This window comes from Fringilla coelebs (genome assembly GCF_963513975.1).
Source record: "Fringilla coelebs genome assembly, chromosome: 19".
Classification (NCBI taxonomy): Eukaryota; Metazoa; Chordata; class Aves; order Passeriformes; family Fringillidae; genus Fringilla; species Fringilla coelebs.
Window position 1 is genome coordinate 12200890 of NC_140045.1, and position 21282 is coordinate 12222171.

Consider the following 21282-nt stretch of genomic DNA (forward strand, 5'->3'; position numbering starts at 1 on the left):
TCAGTGTGGAGGTCTGAGCATCCCAGAGATGTGTGTCAGACAAACACAGCCTGGATGCTGCACCAGCACAGCATCTGAAATGAACAAAAGCCCCACCTGTTTGGAACCAACAGGCAGAAAAGCCAAAGCCAGAATTAAAACCTCTCGTTGGCCTGTGGAGGACCAGATCTAAGTATGTTTTGTCCCAAACATTCTGATGATTACAATAGGAAAGATGATTGGAGAAGATTGAGGCAGATTCCTGCTCTGCTCTGACACTCATGTTCACTTCCCAGAAGAGGGCCAAAAGAGCTGGCTGTGCATGCATGAAGAAAACAGCACAAAAATTTAGCCTGTGTCAGAGGTAGGCACCAAGTTAACTATAAAAGGAAGCCAAGTGCCTCCCTGGCTCTTTTCCTCTTTCTCTCTGGCTTTTTTTGTCTTGCAATCCCTGCTCCAGGCCATCCACAGTAGAACCAACATGGGATCTATGGACTGGTGATAAGCTTTGTTCTCCCTCTCCCTTTTCTGTCTTTGTCTGGGCAAGGCATGGCAATGATTCTACCCCATGCTCCACACTGAGGTTTGTCCTGGGAGTGGAGAGCTTGTGGAAGTGTGTTGTGGCTTGTTAGCCAGCACTTTTGAGGAGCTTGTGGTGGGAGCTGAGAACTTATTGAAGTGCACTATATGAAATTAAGGTCCTGTCAGCCACCACTCGTGGAAGCCTAATGTAGAATTTAAGGGTTTGTTAGCCAACATCTCTTGGGCCTAAATATTTGGCTGGTTGCCAGAGTTATGGCAACAATAAAACATAAAGAATTCCCTGACACATCATCCAGTGTCTTTGTTGAGCTGTTGACAATTTCCAGTGAACATCATGCCTCTGACTGGTGGGCTGTGACATTGTAGGAATAATTTACAGGGTGTTTCCTCCTTTTTAGCTTTTGAGGCAGGTGCTGGAAATACCCACAGTGTGATGGTTGTGTGATGGGATTTTGAGAGCTGTGTGCTTGCATGTGCCCATCTAGCAATCTGTTGTTTTAAATATAAATTTAAGTCACTGGAAGGGACGTGGGCTGGATGTGCCATAGTGGCTGCAAAGGGCTGGAGGGCCAAGCCTGCCCAGGGACACCATGACAGGTATGGAGCCAGGGACAAACAGCACCTGCCAAGGCTCAGGGGCTGCTCCTCTTTAATGTCCTTCTTCACTGGATGCTGGGGCAGAGAGGACACCAGGAGTGGTGCTTGGGTCAAGGGACTCGTGCCACCACAGAGGTGACAAGGGCAGATTGTCAGCCTGGAGGAGGGAGGAGCAGATGATGGGACTTCTGCGATGCCAGAGAGGAAGAAAAGGAGTGCAGGAAGTACCAAAAGTGTCTCTAGTAGGGAGCAGCTTGCACAAAGAGCACCAGCAGACTGCCCTGATGGGGTGGTGGTGTTCTCAGGGGTCCCAGAACGAGGGAAGAGATGAGAACGTTGACTCCATGTTCCAGACGGCTGATTTATTATTTTATTATATATATTATATTAAAATGATATACTAAAACTATACTAAGAGATTAGAAGAAAGGATTTCATCAGAAGGCTTGAAAGGAAAGGAAAGGAAGGATAATAAAATCTTGTGAGTGACCATAGAGTCCAAGACAGCTGGACTGGGATTGGCCATTAATTAAAAACAACCACATGAGACCAATCAAAGATGCATTCCACAGCAGCAGATAATCATTGTTCACATTTCATTTCTGGGGCCTCTCAGCTTCTCAGGAGAAAGGATCCTGACAAAATGATTTTTCATAAAATGTGTCTGTGACACCCTGACTCTGCTCTGAGTGCTGCCCCCAGTGAGGAATCACCCAGAGAGCCACTGCAGAAACCTGCACAGCTCTGCCAGCTGCTCACTGCCCACAGTGGGGCCTGGACACCAAGAACAGGAGTCCCTTCAGAAGTTCCCTGCTCCTCCAGGCCTGCTGTCATCCCCAACAGCCTGCTGCTGTGCCTTCAGGACTCTTTCTGGAAGAACATCCATCCTTCCTGGACCCCTTTGTTTTTAAGGGCTGCTTCCCAAGGAGCTTTCCAAATCAGCTTCTTCAAAAGGTCAAAGTCTGCCCTCCAGAAATTTTGTTGGTGCCTCTCCTGGTTTCACCAATTAGTGAGAATTCTGTTATTTCATGATCATCAGCCTGGAGGTTATGAAACAGTAAACTTGCCTTCAGAACTAAACCCTGTCTGAGTAGCACTTTAATTTCTATAGAGTGTGACCAAGCAAGAAAGAACAGGGGTTTGGTTGTTGGGTTTTTATTTTTTTAATTGGGAAAAGAGCCAAATTGCCTGAAAAGAAGGCTTTGGAGAGGAAAAACCCTGCTTGGAACTCACAAAAAGAGAAGTTGTGAGCTGAAACATTCTTTGGATGCTAAAAATGAGACTTTGCAGCCTAAAAGGAGGCTGATTAGGAAGCCAGAACTAAGAGCTTCAGAAGGAAACATGGGGTTTAGGACCATCCCAATGTGGGTTTGTAGCCTAGGCAGGATTTCTGTCCAATAAATGAGGGTTTAGAACCAGAAGATGAAACTCTGTGCCCTAAAAAAGGCAACAGCTAATATAAGAGAGCTCGGGAGCCCAAAAATTAATATTTTAGCACCAAAATGTAGGCTTTAGGCATGAAAAAAATTAATAAGTGAGATGCTACAAATGACCTGGTGGACCCTGCAGCAGAGGTGAACCTCTCTGGCCCCAAAAAGTGACGCTTTGGTGCTGACTAGAGGGCTTCAGGCAGTCCAGTGGAACCTTTGAGTGGTAAAAGAGGACTTTGGATCCTCCAATAGAACGTTTTAGTCTTAAAAAAATGGCTTGGGGCCCCAAAATTCTGCTTTGAAAACACTTTGAACCCTGAAGTTAGGTTTTGTGCTGTCAGAGGATGCTTTGCTGCCACAGTTTGAAGCTTTGACCCTAAAAAGAGATTTGGAGCCCCTGGAGCTTCTTTGCCTCCCCCCCAAGGATGCCCCTGAAGTCCCTCCCTGCCTTCCCCCTCTCACTGTGGGGACATCAGCCCTGTGCCCCACATCCCCAGGGCGTTCTGGTCCCCTTAAGGGCCCCTGGCCAGCACTGGCCCCGTGCCCTGAGCCTGACAGGCGTTCCCAGCTGCTGCACCATGGAGGAGACGTGAGTGCACCGGGATCCCTGGGGCTTCCCCTGGGCTGGCACCCCCTGAGCCCTCTGTTCAGAGGGGGTCACCCTGGCACACCCTGAACACCTTGAACCCTCTGTTCAGAGAGGGTCACCCTGGCACCCCCTGAACCCTCTGTTCAGAGAGGGTCACCCTGAACATCCCCTGAGCCCTCTGTTCAGAGAGGGTCACCCTGGCACCCCCTGAACCCTCTGTTCAGAGAGGGCTCCCCCTGAACACGCCCTGAACCCTCTGTTCAGAGAGGGTCACCCCTTAACACCCTGAACCCTCTGTTCAGAGAGGGTCACCCCTTAACACCCTGAACCCTCTGTTCCCCCAGGGCTCCCCCTGAACACCCCCTGAGCCCTCTGTTCCCCCAGGGTTCACTCTGAACACCCCCTGAGCACTCTGTTCCCCCAGGGCTCCCCCTGAACACCCCCTGAACACCCCCTGAGCACTCTGTTCCCCCAGGGCTCCCCCTGAACACCCCCTGAACCCCCCCTGAGCCCTCTGTTCCCCCAGGGTGCCCTCGCTGGAAGCCTACGAGGCAGCCATGGTGCTGAGCGGGGTGGGGGATGCCCTGGGCTATCGGGGGGCGCGCTGGGAGTACTGCACCTCGGGCCCCCAGATCCACGCCGAGCTGGCTGAGCTGGGGGGGCTGGCAGCCATCAGCCTGGAGCCCCCCGAGTGGCCCGTCAGCGATGACACCGTGCTGCACCTCGCCACCGCCGAGGGGCTGGCCACAGGTGGGGCAATCTGTGACACCCCAGTGACAGAAGGGAGGGGTCCCTGGGGTTGGGGTCCCCCATTGTACCCCAGGGGTGTGTCCTTGCTTGTCCCCTAAGGGGTGGGGGGTCCCTGCTGTGTTCCCTGGGCTGTGTTGTTGGTATCTGGGTGTCCCCTCACAGCCCTGGGATGTGTCAGGGAGGTCCCCGTGACATCCCTGACTCAGCTGGAGGATTGCTGGGATTGTCCAGCTCTGGAGGGCACTTTGGGGCATCTTCATTCCACTTCCCCATCTTTTAGGGGTTTCCAGGGGGGCTTGGGGGGATGTGTATCCTTGTTTCCTCTAGGTGGGGATGTGTGGGGACTGTGAGTGTGTCTGTGTGGTTTTCCTCATTTATGTCCCCTTTCCTCCCATATTGGGTGCTGGAGATGGGGACATTTCCCCCTCCCACCTTGGGAACCTGGCAGGGTACCCCTTTCTCCCTCCGTTTGCAGTGCTCAGGAATATTCTCCATTTCTCCACTAAACTCATCCTGCTTCCCCTCCACTTTTGGGGGGTCTGGGGGGCAGTGCCTCCTTTCCCCACATTTCTGGGGGTGGTGCAATGGGGGTCTTATTCTCCCCTCTCATTTTTGGGGGGTTCATGGTGCCTCTCCCTGCCAGCCTGAGGGTAACCTAGGTGGGTTTTTCACACCCACCCTGCACAGGCCTGGAGGGGGAACCCCTCCTGCAGGAGCTGGCTCGCCGCTATGTGGCCGCCATGGGGGACATGGAGGGACGCAAGCCCGGCCCCAGCAGCATCCTAGGTGAGCAGAGCCCAAGGAGCCAGGGGGAGGCAGGGGGGGCTCAGGGAGCCTCATGTCCCCCTGTCCCCCCAGGCACCTCCCAGCTGCGGCCGGGGGAGCCCCAGGGCTATCGCATCCCCTTCAACCCCCGCGGCACCGGCTGCGGCGCCGCCATGCGCAGCCTGGCCATCGGCCTCAGGTGGGCACGGGGACACCTGGGGACACCTGGGGACACCCGGGGACACCTGGGGACAGGGATGTGTCAGAACTGGGAGATAGGGACAGGGATATGGGGGTGTCAGAATGAGTGGAAGGGCAGACACAGGGAGGGACACAGGATGGGGATAAGGGGGTGTCAGAGCTGGGGGAGCGGGGACATGAGGATGTTTGGGCTGGGGAAATGGGGGTGTCAGAGCTGGAGGGAAGGGGACATGAAGGGATGGGAGTAGGGTAAGAGGGACAGGAGGATGTCAGAGGGAGAGGAATGGGGACGTGGGGTTGGTGGAGCTGGAGAGGACAGGGTCCAGGACTCGGGGACATGTGGTGCTGGAGCTGGGAGGTTGGGGACAGAGCACATGGGGACAGCAATAGGGAAGAGGGATACAGGTCACAGAACAGCTAAGAATGGGACGTGGAAATGATGGGGCTGGAGAATGGGCACAGCAGGAGCAAAGGTGGTGGTATGGGAATGGGGACATTCCTGGAAATACAGGAGCAGGGGGGTGGGGACTGTCTGATGCCAGTGCAGGTACCCACATGCCTCAGAGCTGCCGACTCTGATCCGGGTGAGCATCGAGAGCGGGCGCATGACCCACCACCACCCCACTGGTGAGTGCCAGCCTGGCAGGGGAGGGCTGGAGGGGACAGCAGAACTCCCCTGAAGCCCCTGTCCCCACAGGGTACCTCGGAGCACTGGCGGTGGCCCTTTTTGGGGCACTGGGGGCTCGGGGTGAACCCCCAGAGCGCTGGGGGGCTGAGCTGCTGCGGGTCCTGCCCCTGGCACGGGACTACGTGGAGAGCACCGGGGTGGCCGTGGAGGACAATGCTGCTGCCTGGCCATTCTTTGGGGAGGCATGGCACCGGTGAGGGGGCACTGTGAAGGTTCTGGGGGGACACTGGGAGCACAAGGAGGGGCTGGGGAGGATACTGGAAAGGGCTCAGGGGTCCATTAGTGCCACTGGCACCAGCCAGGCTCTCTGACAGTCCTGGCAGGGCATTGTAGTGGTGTCACTGGTGCCACTGCTGACCCTGGTTGATGCCCAGTCTGTCCACAGTGCCCATCGTGTCCCTGCTGCACCCAGTGTCCCTCGGGTCACTGCCAAAGGTGCCATCCTTGGGGACAGTGACCTCTGTGTCCCTGGGGTTCCTGGGGCATTGAGTGTTCTTGGTGGTACTGGTATCCAGTGCCTTGTACCCCACCGGTTTCCTGATTGTCCCCAGTGTCCCCACAGCTATCTGGGGTCACGGGCTGCTGGGGAGCCACAGCCCAGTGACGGCCAGCCTCACTGTCTGGTGACACCAGTGTCCCCAGTGACCTCGGTGTCCCCATGTCTCTGCAGGTACCTGGACTCCCGCGGGCTCCTGGAAGGCGGTGGCCCGCCGCGGGTGCCATCGCTCCCGTCGCCAGCCGAGCGGGACACAGAGTACCTGGGCTGGGCGTTGGACGGCTGGCCGGGGCGCAGCGGCCACGACGCGCCCATGGTGGCCCTGGAGGCGCTGCTGGCAGCGGGCGGCAGCTGGGAGGAGCTGTGTGCCCGGGCAGCGCTGCACGGCGGCGACAGCGACTCCACGGGCACCATCGCCGCGGGCTGCTGGGGGCTGCTGCGGGGGCTGGCAGCCGTGCCCCCGGGGCTGCACCGCCGCCTCGAGTACCGCGGGCGGCTCAGCGACGCTGCCCGGCGGCTGCACACGCTGGCCTGGGGGGCACGGTGAGTGTCCCTCTGTCCCTGAGTGTCCCTCTGTCCCTGTCCCTCCTGAGACCAGCCTGGGGTGGACAGGCCGTGGGTGAAGCGAGGCCCTTCGGGGTGTGCTGGGTGCAAGGCAAGCCGCAGGGTGACCGCCGCAGGGTGTCACCTCGTGTTCTCAGGACGCTGTAATCTGAGTTTAAGACTCCTCCATGGCACTCCTGATCCTGGGTCTGCTTCTCCGCCTCTCGGCTCCCGGGCCTCTGCCTCCTCCTCCCCCAGCATGGGATGGGGGGGAAATAAAATGGACTTTTGTGCTAAACAACAAGACACCTATCTTGTCTGTTTGTCCTGCCGTCGGCTGTGGCCTCCCTGGACACTCCTAGTGCTGCCCAGGTGGAGAGCCCAGAACCCGCCTGTGAAAAACGCCGATCGCTTGGTTTTAAAATTTTAAAAGTTTAATAGTAATAAAATGGTTATAAAATGGTAATATAATTAGAGTAATAATAATTTGGACAATTTGGATTAGGACAATATGAGACAATAAAAACAAAGAGTTATGGACGTCCGGCTACCTTTTTCTGGGCAGCGTAAGCCTGAAAAAGGACACACCTTAACAGAGGATTAATTGGGGCCCTCTAGTGCAGTCCTGCGGCCTCTAAGGCATCCCCCAGTCTCTCACTGGTTAATAAAATCAGGTTCGAGGTTCAGCTGCTCCACAATTGTCGGTGCTCTCCGGCACTGCCTCCGGTTCTGTCCGGCCCCAGGCCCAGTGACCCTCCCCATTCGTAACCCCCCCCCAGAGCGGACCGCGGCCATGATCAATGGCGGGCACACCCCCTCAGGGAGCACGAGAAGAGGCGGAGCCTGCCGCAGATAGGCGTGGCTCCCCTCTGCCCCGAAAATGAGCGACAGCTCCAATAGCCAATGGCGTAGCGGGAGAAGGAGGCGGGCTTTGCCTGACAACCAATGGCAGCGGGACGCTGGCGGGTAGGGCAGGGCGGCTAACGGCATTGCGATGACGGGCGACGACGACAGCCAATGAGCGGTAGAGTGCTGTGCGGCCAGCCAATGAGGCGGCGGGGCGGGGCGCAGCCAGCCAATGAGGTGGGGCGGAGCGGCGGAGCGGGGCGCTGCCGAGGCGCGGAGGATCGCGGCGGGCGGTGAGGCTCCCCCGATGCGGCACGGCTGCTCCCGGTACCTGTCGCTGAGCGGAACCGCGGGCCCGGCCACCCCCGGCTCCCTTCCCTCGGTACCCCCCGAACAGCCCCGCCACGTCCTGGGATCCCCGCAGGCAGCAGGCCGAAGCCCACGGCTCTGCCCTTGTTCCTCTGTGTTCTCTCCGCCCCTTCGCGCTGCGCCCGCCCCCGGCCGAGCCCAACAAAAGCTCCGAGGGGCCGTGGGCTCCCCTTCGTACCCGGTCCGTCCACGGCTATCAATTCTGCTCCCGCTCTGCCCTCGCCAGCCCAGAACCCACCTCAGCTCAGCTGTGCCGGGCCCTCCAGCCGGGCTCCCCTCTCCCCTCCGTGCTGCTGGGGTGCCCCTGAGCTCCCAGGGTTTCCCCTGTGTGCCAAGGGTTCCCCGTGTGCCAAGGGTTCCCTCTGCCCGCAGAGCCCCCGGCGCCATGGCGGAGCCGCGGTACCTGCAGGCCGAGTGCGCTTTCCGGCCCGGGGCACACACAGTGCGGGTGACCCTGACCCGCAGCACCTTGCGGGTGGAGGTGGAGGCTCACGGCACCAGCGACCTGTGGAGGGGCGAGTTCGATGCCGCCTGTGAGTGCCGGAGGGAGCCTGGGGGGCTGAGGGGATGTCCCACGGCTGCCACTGACCGAAATGCCCCTCCACTCCTTGCAGTCATCGAGGACCTGACCCGCAAAACGGGGAATTTCAAGCAGTTTGGCATTTTCTGCAGCATGCTGGAGTCGGCACTGACACAGGTGCGGCCGTGCTGCTGCCCCACACGGCGTTTTGGGGGTACCTGGGGTAGGGTGTGTGTGTTGCCCCAAGCCCTCCTGCTTTTCAAACTTTTCTGCAGAGCAGTGACTCTGTCAGCCTGGAGCTGCTGACCTTCACCGACCTGGAGACCCTGCATAGCCGGAAAGTGGGGGCAATCACCCGGCCTTCCCCTTCCACCTCTTCCCCCCTCAACAGCAAGCGCTACCTCATCCTCATCTACTCTGTGGAGTTCGATAGGTGACAGGGGACACCAGGCAGGGGTCACGGGGAGTGACTCCAGCCTCACCTCCTGCACGTGCTCTCCTCCAGGATCCATTACCCGCTGCCGCTGCCCTACGCGGGGCGGCCGGACCTCGTGGCGCTGGTGCGGGAGCTGCAGGAGCAGCTGGGGCAGCTGCGGGCACGGCGCCTGGAGGAGACCCAGCACTTGCGGGACGCGTGAGTGGGGCCAGAAGGGTCCGGCAGGGTTTGGGGGTTCCTGTCTCACAGGGTGAGGAGGGAACCCCCACACCACGCCCTGCCGTTCTCCCCAGGCTGTGGCAGGCACTGGAGGAGAAGCGGGCAGCAGAGAGCCGGCACCAGCGCGAGTACCGGCAGCTGGCTGCAGAGGTGGGCTGGGAGGGTAGGAGCTGCTCTGGGGAGGGACAGGGGCTGCCAGATGCACAGTGAGCCTTTTTTCCCCCCCTCGAAGCTGGCCCAGGCAAAGGCGTCAGAGCAGAAGCTGCAGCTGCGGGTGAAGAACCTGACAGCTGAACTGGCCTCCTGCAGGAGGGGGTGAGGCTGGGGTGAACCCTGCAGGAGGACCCTCATGACTGTGGGGTGTCCCCCTGTCCCCCCCTGATGGTGCTGGTCCTCTTGGCAGCCGCCAGAAATCTGCCAGCCCAGCCCCACGTGCCCAGGAGCGACGCTCAGCATCCCTGGAGAGCCACAGGAGCAGCCGGGGTCGCCCCTCGCCCAAGTCCCTGTCACCTGCAGGTGTGGGACACTTGGGGACACACACCCAGGAGTGAAGACAGGACACAACTCACTTCCTCCTCACCCTGACCCCTCCTCTGCCTCCCCCTGCCAGGCTCCCGCCCACCACGCTTCGACCCCACTGCCTTTGTCAGGGCCCGGCAGCGCCGGCAGAAGGAGGCTGAGCTCAGAAAGTAAGGAGTGCTCACAGCTCCTCACCATCCCTCCCTGGTACTTGGGGGGTCTCCCCTCCTTTCAGCCCCATGTTTCCCCTTACCACCCTCTCCCTTGTGCAGCCAGCGGCGTGGAGTGGCTTCTGGCAGCAGCAGCCCGGCGAGGAGCCACAGGCGCAGCTCGTCTGGTGAGTGGGGAGCAGGAAGAGGGCTGGGGGTGCACCCACTGAGTGCTGGGGCTCCTTCCTCAACTTCCCCCATCCCTGTTTCTCCGTGCAGTTGAAAGCTCCCGGAGCTGGCGCCAGGGAGGGAGCCCTGGCAGCAAAGCCCCCGAGCCTGTGCCCTGCAGGTAATGCTGGGGCTGGGCAGGATGCTCGGGCATCCCTTCTAGCACCCTTTAACCCCCCTCCTCGGGCAGGGACAGGAGAGTGACCCGTACACGGAGACCCCTGAGCACCTCGTTCTGCAATGGCCCCTGTATGGTGAGTGGCTGCCCCTTTGGGGTTCCCCACCCCTCCATCCCCAAGCAGGGTGACCAGGAGGTCACTGGTGACCCCCAACCTCTCCCCCAGGCGCCTCGCCCAGCTGCCAGCCACAAGCTGTCAGTGTGCAGGACTGCTGGCAAGCGCCCTGGTAAAGGTGAGGCCCCATCTGAGCCCCTAGATATTTGAGGGATACCCCAACCCAGACCTTTGTTAACCCTTTTTAACTCCCCAGAGAACAGCTCCAAGGAGCCCTCAGCTGAACTGGCTGAGATCGATGCCCGGCTGCAGGCTCTGCAGGAGTACATGGACAGCCTCAACACCCGCATGTGACCCCTCCAGGGACACACACCCTCTCCCTGTGTCCTCTGGAGTTTTGGTACAAGTGTCCCCCCAAATAAACCCTTGTTTGGCCCAGAGTATATCCTTCTTGGGATGGGGTGAGGGCAGCATTCCCTGGGAGGGATGCAGTGTTGGGACTGAGGGCACCAGGGACTTCACAAGAGGGTGACAGTACCAGTGCTTGGGGACATATGGGATACAGCCCAGGCCCAGTGAACTCAAAGGCCACTGCAATGTGATGCCAGCAGCCATGTCACCCTACTCTGTGCCCGCTCCTGCAACACTACTGTCGTCACAGTGCTGGCCAAGCTCCCCACTATGGCTCTTGACACCACCACAGCTTTATTCAGTTCCATGTCACATAAAACAGTAGCATTTGGGGACAATGGTGACAAGCCAGCACCAGGCTGCAGTTCAGAGATGGTGGCAGCTGGCCAGGGGACCAGCAGTGAAGATGTCACCAGATCATGCAGGTCCTGGGGCACCAGGCTGGCAGTCTCTGTGCCAAAGCCACTGTTCAGTGTCACTGTGGTACACCGGTGACGATGCCACCGTGGTGAGGAGGTCATCAGGGTCAGCATGAGGCGCTGCAAACATGACTCACAAAGCCACCCTCGGCAGGATGCTGCACTGACGACCCCGCCGTGGCAGATGCGGTACTGGCGATGCGGAAGGCAGCAGTCCGTAGATGTCCGCCAGGCCTTGGTGCCAGCCGCAGTGGGGATGCTGAAGGCGGTGCCACCGGCGGTGCCGCTCAGAGCTGCCCGCGGATGTCGGGCAGGAGGTGACACGCAGTGACGATGTCGATGGTGTCGGCCACGGCGCGCAGATCGCGGCGGGCCAGGCGCAGGCAGTGCGCTGCCGCCGCTGCGGTCACCTGCGCCCGGCCCAGGGCGCCCCCGAGCCCGCCCAGGCTGCGGGCGGCGCTGCCGTAGCTCTGCCGCAGGGCGCTGCCCACCGCGCCCCGCAGCCGCCCCGTCCCCTCCCGCAGCCGCTGCTGCAGCAGCGAGGGGCCGCCCCCCCACACGGCCGCCGGCTCCTCCGCCAGCACCGGCGGCGTCTTCGGCCTCCGCTCCTCCTCCTCCTCCTCCTCGTCCGTCTCGGAGGCTTCGCCCGGCACTTTCAGCCCGGCGCCGGGGGCCTCCCCGGCCGTCTCCACCAGCAGCTCCGGCTCCGAATCGCTCTCGGAGGCTTCGCCCGGCACCACCCGGGGAGGGCGGGGGGCGGCCATGGCCTGGAGGGGACACGGGTACGTCAGGAGGGCGGCACCGAGGGGTGGGAGACGCGGGCTTGTCCCGGCGGACCCGCTCCCAGTGCCCCTGCGCTCAGAGCCCCCTAACCGCGGCCATCCCGGGGGCTCCCGCGCCCCCGGCTGTGACCGCACATCCCCACAGCGGGGTTCCATCGATCCTACAGCCCGGGGGGATCCCCACAGCAGGGTCCTACATATTCCCGCAGTGAACCCATACCCCCACACAGGGTCCCACATCACCGCAGTGACTCCATAACCCCACACAGGGTCCCACATCCCCGCAGTGACCCCAAACCCCCACAGTAGGGTCCTGTATCCCCACATCCCCACCCCGCCGCCCCCGGCCCGCTCCCACCTCCTGCCCGCAGAGCCGCAGGTCACATGACGCGCTGCCCACGTGACCGCACCCGGAAGTGGCGGCTCCAGCAGGCCCAGGGCCGCAAACAACGGAGTAAAGAGAGAAAAACAACAAGGATGGGACTAAATAACCTAAAGCTGCAATTGGACAATTAAATACAATCTACTGATGGAGCAGAGCTGATCCCAGGGAGAGACCCCGTGCCCGGCCGTGCATTTTGGGACCGTTTTGGTTCATCCTGGGTGCAGCCCTGGCTGGGCCCTGGTGCTGCCCAAGGGGGATCCATGGAGGAGATCCTTGGAATCAATCCCTGCTTTATTCTGTAACTCTGTCCGCCCTCTGTTCTAGCTCAGCCTTCTCAAGGCATCACCCTCTAGAACAATTTCAGGTGTCCTTGTTCCCCTGGCGTTCCCAGCGGCGCTCTGAAGGTGGCGGTGACAGCACAGTTCTCGGGTATTTCTCGGGTATTTCTGACACTCAGCTTTCTGTGCTTCTGGAGGTTTGGGTGTTTGGGTTAATGCAGTCACTGCATATCTGTATTCTCCCAGCTGACTTTACAATTTTTCCTTTACAATTTTTCATTATATTAATAGACACGATAGCGTTTTATCTTTACAGTCTTTTTTCAATTGACCTTTTCCTAGTCTTGCTTTTTTACATTTCTTGTACCTTTATTCTAGTTCATTTGGAAACAAATCACTTGGAACTCATATAAGCCCTCTAGTGTGTGCTTTTTTTTTTTTTTTTTTTCCTTTTTAATGTTTCAACTTTCCAGGAAAAATGTTTCCAGACCCCTGAATGAATTAAACAAACAACACATCATGTTCCAGAAAAGGAACAAACTGGCTCAGTTGCTGATAGGGAACTGCTCATTTGTTTATTAAAAGCTTTAAAAGTAAGAGAAGATAGCTGGGGCTTTAGGAATGATGAAAAATTGGATTTCCTCTCTGGTGCTGCAGGTGGCCTGGCATGACTCAATGTTTTTACATTTGCTAGCAGAAACTGATGTACATTACAGCACACTGTAACCATTTTGCATTGAAAAACTGATTTATTTCTGTCTGCCATTCATGTCTTTTTTAGCTATGTGCAAAACGCCAATCACTTGGTTTTTAAAATTTTAAAAGCTTACTAGTAATAAAATGGTTATAAAAACAGTAATATAATTAGAGTAATAATAATTTGGACAATTAGGATTTGGGACAATATGAGACAATAAAAACAAAGAGTTATGGACAGTCTGTCTGGGTGCTTCTTTCTGGGGAAAATATGCCCGAAAAAGGACACAGTTAACAGAGGATTAACCCTTAAAAGAACAGCCTGTAGCATATTCACACACCTCATCCATGATGCATAAATTCCATTCACACACAGGATTCTGGCTGGGCAGTGTCAGCTTCTTCCTCTGATTCCTGACAGCATCTTCAGGGCTGAGGACACAGGAAGAAGTTCATAAGTTAATTTTTTCTGATAAGGGAGCAATAAATTCTTTTTCTCTGAAGGATTGAGGTGTCCTGTGGCTGCTATCTCAGTGTAACTACCTCATTCCTTTCTTTAAAAAAAAAATTTCACATACATAGTTTCTATTTTAACATTATGTCATAACCTAAAACTATATTTAACTACTTAGGAAAATAAATACAGCATCCCTTTCTAACCTAGCACATATAATATTCATTTGAATATTTGCAAGAAGCCAATTATAAAATACCCATTTTTCACACTGGGGCTTTAGGAATGATGAAAAATTGGATTTCCTCTCTGGTGCTGCAGGTGGCCTGGCGTGACTCAATGTTTTTACATTTCCTTGCAGAAACTGATGTACATTACAGCACACTGTGACCATTTTGCGTTGAAAAACTGATTTATTTCTGTCATGGTTTTTTTTGGCCATGTGAAAAACACCAGTCTTACATAGCATGGTTTCTATTCAGTTTTCTAAATGTTTCATTTTAACATTATATTATAATCTAAAACTATATTTAGCACACTACTTGAGAAAATTAATACAGCATCACTTTCTATCATAACACATACCATATTAATTTTAATTTTTGCAAAAAGCCAATAATAAAATGCACATTTTTTCACAACAGCTGGAAATGCATGCGTTGTACAGGTGAATTGATTCTGTACCAGGAGCTTTCCTGTGGGAAGGTCAGGCATGCAGATCACCCTGGGCAGGCTAAATTTACTCTGGAATGCCTCTGTCACCAGCCATACATAGCCACTCTCATTCAGGGCAAGCAGGCTCAACAGATCAGTGCTCTGTGAAACTCTGAAGGATCTGAATTCAATCTGTGCTGAAAAAGTTTGCAAAAATACAGCAGAATGCTCTGTGTGTGTCTGGAGTCTTCCTAGCCATGGTAAGTGATTGTATTTCCTCTGTCTTTTAGAACAGAAAGGACTCCTGTCGTGAGTTTTATCTGAAATTTGGATTTAAAGCTTTTCCTCTGTTTTCTAATATTAGCAATGGCATGAAAAGTTCAGTGTTTATTTCATGATTTGGCTGGAGGCATGATAGAATATGCATGCATTTATACATACATATATATATATGTGTGTGTGTGTGTCTATTTTATTGTGGTCTTGCCATCACTCAGTAATTTTGCATAAAAGGAACCCAGATTTGCCTAGACCATACCCACATAAGGAAAACAGACATAGAAACAACATTGCCCTGCTTATTAAAAAAACAACATTACCCCATTGATTGGAAAATTCCCTTCCTCCTGTTTCAAGCTGCTGCTTTGGCACGCTGCTCAATAGATTTTCTCTATCAGAAAACTTTGAAATAATTGAAAAATAATGAATGAGTTTTGTGATTTGTGCACTCTCACGTGCTCTTTTGTTTCCCACAGCCATGGGTATCTTTTCTGTGCTTGCTCTGCCATTGCTGCTCCTGGGGATCAGTGGAATTATTTACATTTACCAGTCAGTCAGGTGGCTGCTGTCCAAGTCAGCAGTGCAGAACAAGGTGGTGGTGATCACAGATGCCATCTCTGGGCTGGGCAAGGGTGAGTTGTCTCATTTCTGAGTGGCACAGAACAGAGGCAGCCAGAGAGCCATCCTCTGGGTGATAAACATTGCCTTGGATGTATTCAGAACTGGCTGGAGGAAGCAGAAGTTTATATTATTTATATATATTTATATTTATATTTTTTATATTTATAGTTATATATTTTATATTTATATTTACATGTATATTTACAGGTATAATTTATATTTATATTTATATTTATATTTATATTTATATTTATATTTATATTTATATTTATATTTACAATAATATATTTATAATAATATATTTATAATATAATAATGTATATGTTTACTATATGTTTATATATATGGTTAACATATATTTATATATGCTTAATATGCGTTTTATTTATATACATATATCTATTTATATGTTTATATTTCTAATTTATTATATTTATAATAATAAAGATATTTGCTATAATATATATTATAATTCTATTATTACATGTATAATATAAATATAATACTATATTTATTATATATTTATATTATATATTTATATTATATAATTATTGGTAAACAGGTAGGAGCTGCAGAGCTTTGTATTTATTTAATTCAACAGAAGAGAGGTTTTGGAAGAGCACTGAGTGCTATTTTTAGCACGTTGCTACTGTAAGATCTCATTTCACAGGCTGTCAGTGCAGGGTGGCTACACAAACAGGTGTCCCCTTACTCTTTTCATGTTCCTTTTCAGCCCTTAGAGACTTCAGCAGTTCCTGCTTCTTGTGAACAGCAATGCTCACCCCTCTCTGCCTGTTTTTTTCTCTTTCCCCTCTCTAATATAATACAAGTATTATATTATATTATATTATATTATATTATATTATATTATATTATATTACATTACATTACATTACATTACATTACATTACATTACATTACATTACATTACATTACATTACATTACATTACATTATATCCTATGCTAGAAAAAGGAAAAAAAAAGAAAATGGAAGGAGTTCTTAAAATTACTGTTGTAAATAATGAAAAAGATTGCTTAAATAAAAGCTTCCAGCTGCACAGGTTTGCAAAACTACAAGGGTGGATCCATAAATACTTCCATACCGATATTAAGAGTCTAACATGATCATTTCAGAAATCTAAAATGGGTAGATGAGCATAACTGGATTTCCTGTGGGTATTGAAATCTGAAGGAAATGTTTCCTGGAGGACAGCAAGCACTGGGGTTGTTTTGTAGCCCATTCAACACAGGCATTATCCCATTACATTAAATTTAATTTATTTCTCACCTATGTACTATCACAAGCCAATGCTTTCTTTTTTCTCATATTCTTTTCAAATTAATGAATTTTAAAGCATGGATTCACCACCCTTAACAAAACCAACATCCCATTTATAAACAAAATCAATTTGCCACTGTTGTAATTAATTTTTTTTTTAATGTATTTCTCTTCTAGAATGTTCTCGTGTGTTTCATGCAGGAGGAGCAAGGCTTGTGCTGTGTGGCAGGACGTGGGAAAAGCTGGAAGCCTTGTATGATGCCTTAATTAGTGTGACAGACCCCAGCACGGTAGGTACTCACAGCCTGCCATAAACCTCGCTCAGGGACAGAATTTCATTTTAGATGCACTAAAAAAATGTGCAAGAAAGGTGATTTGCTATCAGTGATGGCTCTGATCACCCAGATAATGACAGCAAACACAGTCCAGAGAGGCATCAGGCCAAAATCCTGCTCTCCTGAGCTATTCCTGTGAAGCACCTGGGTGCTCCTGTGTTCTGAACAAGCCACCCAGTGAGAAATCTCATGATTTGGATGGAAGGGATCCAAATGCTTCATTTAATGGCAGGAAATGCCACCAGGTTTTCAGATCATTCATGTGCCTCAGGAGTGGGAGACAGGTCTAAAGATCAAATTCATTTTGAGCTTCTCCACTATCTGGGGGGAAGTCCCAGATAGAAGGGATTTGGAGTAAAAAAAGAAAAGAAAATTCTCTTTTCCTCGTGGCCACTGACAGGGAAGTGCAGGACTCCAGCTCTTTGGCAGGTGCTTTTTGGGGCTCCTGGCAAAGCTTCCCTTCTGTGACCAACATTCAGGCACAGGTGTTCCTGAAGGCATCACATCAATTTTGCAGCCTTTACTCATCAGACCTACAAATATTTCCCTTTTGTTTTTTTGTTTTTTTTTTTCCAGTGGGCTTCATTCATCTGTGTAAATAACCATAAAAGCAGTGTGTTCATGTTAGCCTCCACAGATTCAACTAGGGAAAAATATTAAGTATGACTAAAGGTTCTGCATTACATTCTCTAGTTAATGCAGTAAAGGGAAAAAACTTGAAGTTCATTCCTCTGTCCCACAGCTGATAAAATCTGTTTTTGCAGAAATCATACAAAAGTAAACTCCATATTTCCCTCAATATCCCATCTAACCCTGCCCTGTGTCAGTGGGAAGCCATGCCCTGTGTCCTGTCACTCCATCCCTTTGTCTTAAGTCCCTCTCCAGCTTTCCTGGATTCCTTTCAGGCACTGAAAGGAGCTTTAAAATCCCCCAGAACCTTCTCCAGGCTGAACAACCCCAGCTCTCATTGCTGAACTATCTTCTTTCTAGAGTGAGGTAATCTTAGGAGCTTAAATTTATGTGAGAATGACAAAAACACTTTGAGCATTAAGGTAAATTCACTTGCAAGGCAAGGAAATAGAAGTAGAAATAGAAATAGATAGAAATAGAAATAAGAAATAGAAATAAGAAATAGAAATAGAAATAGAAATAGAAATAGAAATAGAAACAACTATAAATATAAATATAACTATAAATAGACATAACTATAGACATAACTATAAATAGAAATAACTATAAATATAACTAGAAATAGAGTTTTTATCTAACAAATCCCACTGAAATGAGTCTTTTGCTCACCAGACATATGCACCAAAGCTGATTCTTCTGGATATCACAGACATCAGCTGCATTAGAGATGTAGCCAAGGAAATCCTGAACTGCTATGGCTGTGTGGATATTCTGATCAACAATGCAAGCATGAAGGTGAAAGGGGCAGTGCAGAGCATTTCACTGGAACTTGATAAAAAGATAATGGATGCCAACTATTTTGGGCCTATAACATTAACCAAAGGTATTTTATTATTTTTTTTCTTTTTTTGCTGTTATCACTTAAAGCACATTGGCAATTAAATGTGTTAATTAATACTGCAACCAACTCTGCATGTAGAATTCAGGTGAAGTCCAGAAGACAGTTGCCAGATATTGGATTTTGTGATACTTTTTCTTGCAGTATCGAGGCAACCTTCAGTAAATTTGTGCTATTTACACTTCAGCTGTTGCTCCTTTTCACTAAATACACTTTTACTTACGTGGCTCTGTCTTGTACTTCTCTTTTTGCAGCCATTCTTCCTAACATGATCTCAAGAAGAACCGGCCAAATTGTTCTAATTAATAGCATCCAAGGGAAAATAGGAATTCCATTTCGTGCAGCTTGTAAGTTATACATTTCAAAACCATAAATTCTAATGCATAAGCTGTGAGGAGTCCCTGGCTCCCATCATGGGTTATTAAAAGTGCTAATTTGCATGCAAATTTAGCATTACTACAGTATTTGGCTGAAATTTTTTCCAATTGGAACTCAATTGATAATAGTTAAAATGCTATTTTGGTTAATGCATTTTGGTTAATCATTCCATGCTCATTTTCCCAAACATTGCTGCTTTATTACACACCTCCTTCCATTCAATCATACATCTAAACATGCATCTGTGTGCTTTTTTTACTTCTAGATGCTGCTTCCAAGCATGCTGCTGTAGGTTTTTTTGATTGCCTTCGAGCTGAAATGGAGGAATATGATATTTCTGTCAGCACTGTCAATCCAACCTTCATCTGCTCCTACCATCGCCAGCCAGCTCCAGGCAACTGGGAGGCATCCATTTGGAAATGTGAGTTTGGGTGGAGGAAGTTTGAGGCACGTAAAACAAGATGAAGGCTTTTCCAGGGTTAAAAAAAAAAAGGAAAAATGATGGAAGTGGCAGAAAGGATGAACAGGCATGAGGAGCAAAAGGAAGGAGATGTTGGAGAGGTAATATTAGCCAGGTGAAAAAAGAGAAGGAGCGTGGAATGAGGCAATGTTATGTGAGAAAATAAATATATCAGGGCATCAGGAATGGAGGGGGAGGAAAGAACAAAAGCGTCACTAGAGGACACAAAACACCACACAGACTCGCTGCTCTTTCCAAGGTTAAAAAGGGACTTTTTATTTTCTGACTCCAACATTTATGGATTTCCAAAAGTGGCAGTGGATTGGAGGGTGACAGTGCCACCTCTCCAATGACACTGGGCAAACCAACAGTCCATCAAATCTCTCCTCCTCCATAAAAGAATGCAAAACAATGAGTTATTTACAGAAAGTGTGTGAGAAGTTTCATTACAAGAATGTCAACATCAGAAGGCTTGGAAAATCTTAAAAAATCAGGGTGACACAAAAGGTCTAAAGGGACAATTCCCCTGCACTCAGATTGCTCCTTCCCTTAGGGGCTGTAAGGACTTTACCTCAGTTATGAAAAGGTCTTGGCCATGCACTGATGAGGAGAATGGAGAGGGGAAGGGATTGAAAGTGCAGAGAGAAGTAGAAATTAAAGACATTAAACTGATTTGCCTGATTTGTTAGCTGCCTACTTTTTAAACACCCTTCCCTCAGAGTATCTGCCTGCCTGTCTGTCTGTCTGTCTGTCTGTCTGCAGCTCTCACTCCTCTCTCATTTGCAGTCTTTTTCAGGAAGGTGTCCTATGGTGTGCACCCCGTGGAGGTGGCAGAGGAGGTCCTTGCCACGGTGAGCAGGAAGAAGCAGGAGGTGCTCATGGCCAACCCCATCCCCAGGGCAGCAGTTTACATCAGAACATTCTTCCCCGAGCTGTTCTTTGCCATTGTTGCCTCAGGGATTAGGGAAAGGCTGAAGACAGAAGAGGAAAGTTGATTTTGTTCAGTTATTTATTTGCTTTTGACCTGAACAAAAAAGGTTTTTGTTTTGAATGTCAGTGACTTGTGCTGCTTGCTATGAGTAGAATAATTCCACTATCATTGACACACACAACCATCTATAAAATCAGGATCTTCAGATGAAGCAGAGCACCATTGAAGGGTCAGCTGGACTAGCTCCTAAATTTAAAATTAAATCATCTACAAATTGGTTTTAGGCATTATGACAATGTGGCACTGGAACCCAACTGCTCTTGCTGCTCCAAGTCCCAGTGCTCGCATAACTTCCAGCACCAGCTCACTTCCATCCCTCATTCACAATACCAAACATGACAGGAATTCTGAGGGCAGAGGAATACCTGTCACTTGCAGGGACATGAACCTTTGTCTGTAGCTCTAATTGAATTGCTCTGGCTTCAAGGAACCTGCCTCAGGGAGGTGTTCACTTCAGTTCCTGCAGCACCTGCTGGAGCTCCATCTGTGTTCTGGTGTAGCCCTGGGGTTTTATTGTAGTGTGAGTGACCATTCCTTCACTGGGAAGTCAAACAATCATTTGTTCAAATTTTCTTGGTCCTCAGCAGAACTGTACTCCCTCAAAGCCAGGGGCATTTGCTGTGATCTCAGTTCTGTTTGTTTCTGTACCTCAGCAACAGCCAGGTTCTCCACATTTCCATAAGAGCAGAATAAGCATAAATTCATCAGAAAAGGATCAGGCAGCACAGGACGTCCCATCTAACCATAAATCAGCATTGTTTGTAGCTGCCCCATCCCTGGAAGAGGTCATGGCCAGGTTGGATGGGGCTTGGAGCCACCTGGGATAGTGGAAGTTGTCCCTGTGAAATGACACAGATGCTCTTTGAGGTCCTTTCCAACCCAAACCATCCTGTGATTTCTATGATTTATATTATTGTCCTTCTGTTTTGTAAAAACAAGTGGATTACATGTTAAAATAAGCTGAATAATCCTTCTGCTCCCTTTTGCACGTTCTAGAGATTGGCAGAAATTCTTCACACAGTTTCATTTCCAAACTGTGAGCAGTTCAAGGAGCCACAGCAGAAGGCAGTGAAAGAGGTAAAATAACACCAGAATCCTGTCAAGAAAGTTTTAAAAACCAGATGAATTTTTATCTAGAAAGTTGTATCTGCATGATTTTCAAATTCCTGAGGTGTTCTGCAGAGGAGGCAGGACTGAACTGTTCTCCATGTCTGCTGGAGCAGGACAATGT

The 21282-nt window shown here is 50.9% G+C and overlaps 3 protein-coding genes across 3 annotated transcripts; 2 read left to right on the forward strand and 1 right to left on the reverse strand.

Moving 5' to 3' along the window:
• Nucleotides 1-7666: 7666 nt before the first annotated feature.
• Nucleotides 7667-10530, forward strand: CCDC61 (coiled-coil domain containing 61). Its single transcript, XM_084218402.1, has 14 exons — nucleotides 7667-7754; nucleotides 8169-8329; nucleotides 8411-8493; nucleotides 8592-8749; nucleotides 8822-8950; nucleotides 9046-9121; nucleotides 9204-9286; nucleotides 9375-9487; nucleotides 9582-9660; nucleotides 9763-9827; nucleotides 9919-9988; nucleotides 10058-10121; nucleotides 10212-10278; nucleotides 10357-10530. Exons 1-14 carry the CDS (start codon nucleotides 7735-7737, stop codon nucleotides 10452-10454), a joined length of 1266 nt encoding a protein of 421 aa, XP_084074528.1. The 5' UTR covers nucleotides 7667-7734; the 3' UTR covers nucleotides 10455-10530.
• A 242-nt stretch (nucleotides 10531-10772) lies between these two features.
• Nucleotides 10773-12090, reverse strand: BLOC1S3 (biogenesis of lysosomal organelles complex 1 subunit 3). Its single transcript, XM_084218267.1, has 2 exons — nucleotides 12071-12090; nucleotides 10773-11697 (listed from the first exon to the last, which is right to left on the reverse strand). The coding sequence occupies exon 2, from the start codon at nucleotides 11692-11694 to the stop codon at nucleotides 11218-11220; it is 477 nt and encodes a 158-aa protein (XP_084074393.1). The 5' UTR covers nucleotides 11695-11697; nucleotides 12071-12090; the 3' UTR covers nucleotides 10773-11217.
• A 2225-nt stretch (nucleotides 12091-14315) lies between these two features.
• On the forward strand, nucleotides 14316-20116 carry DHRS7C (dehydrogenase/reductase 7C). Its single transcript, XM_084218290.1, has 7 exons — nucleotides 14316-14439; nucleotides 14935-15090; nucleotides 16537-16649; nucleotides 17997-18207; nucleotides 18477-18569; nucleotides 18866-19021; nucleotides 19847-20116. The coding sequence occupies exons 2-7, from the start codon at nucleotides 14937-14939 to the stop codon at nucleotides 20053-20055; spliced, it is 936 nt and encodes a 311-aa protein (XP_084074416.1). The 5' UTR covers nucleotides 14316-14439; nucleotides 14935-14936; the 3' UTR covers nucleotides 20056-20116.
• The last annotated feature ends 1166 nt before the right edge of the window (nucleotides 20117-21282 follow it).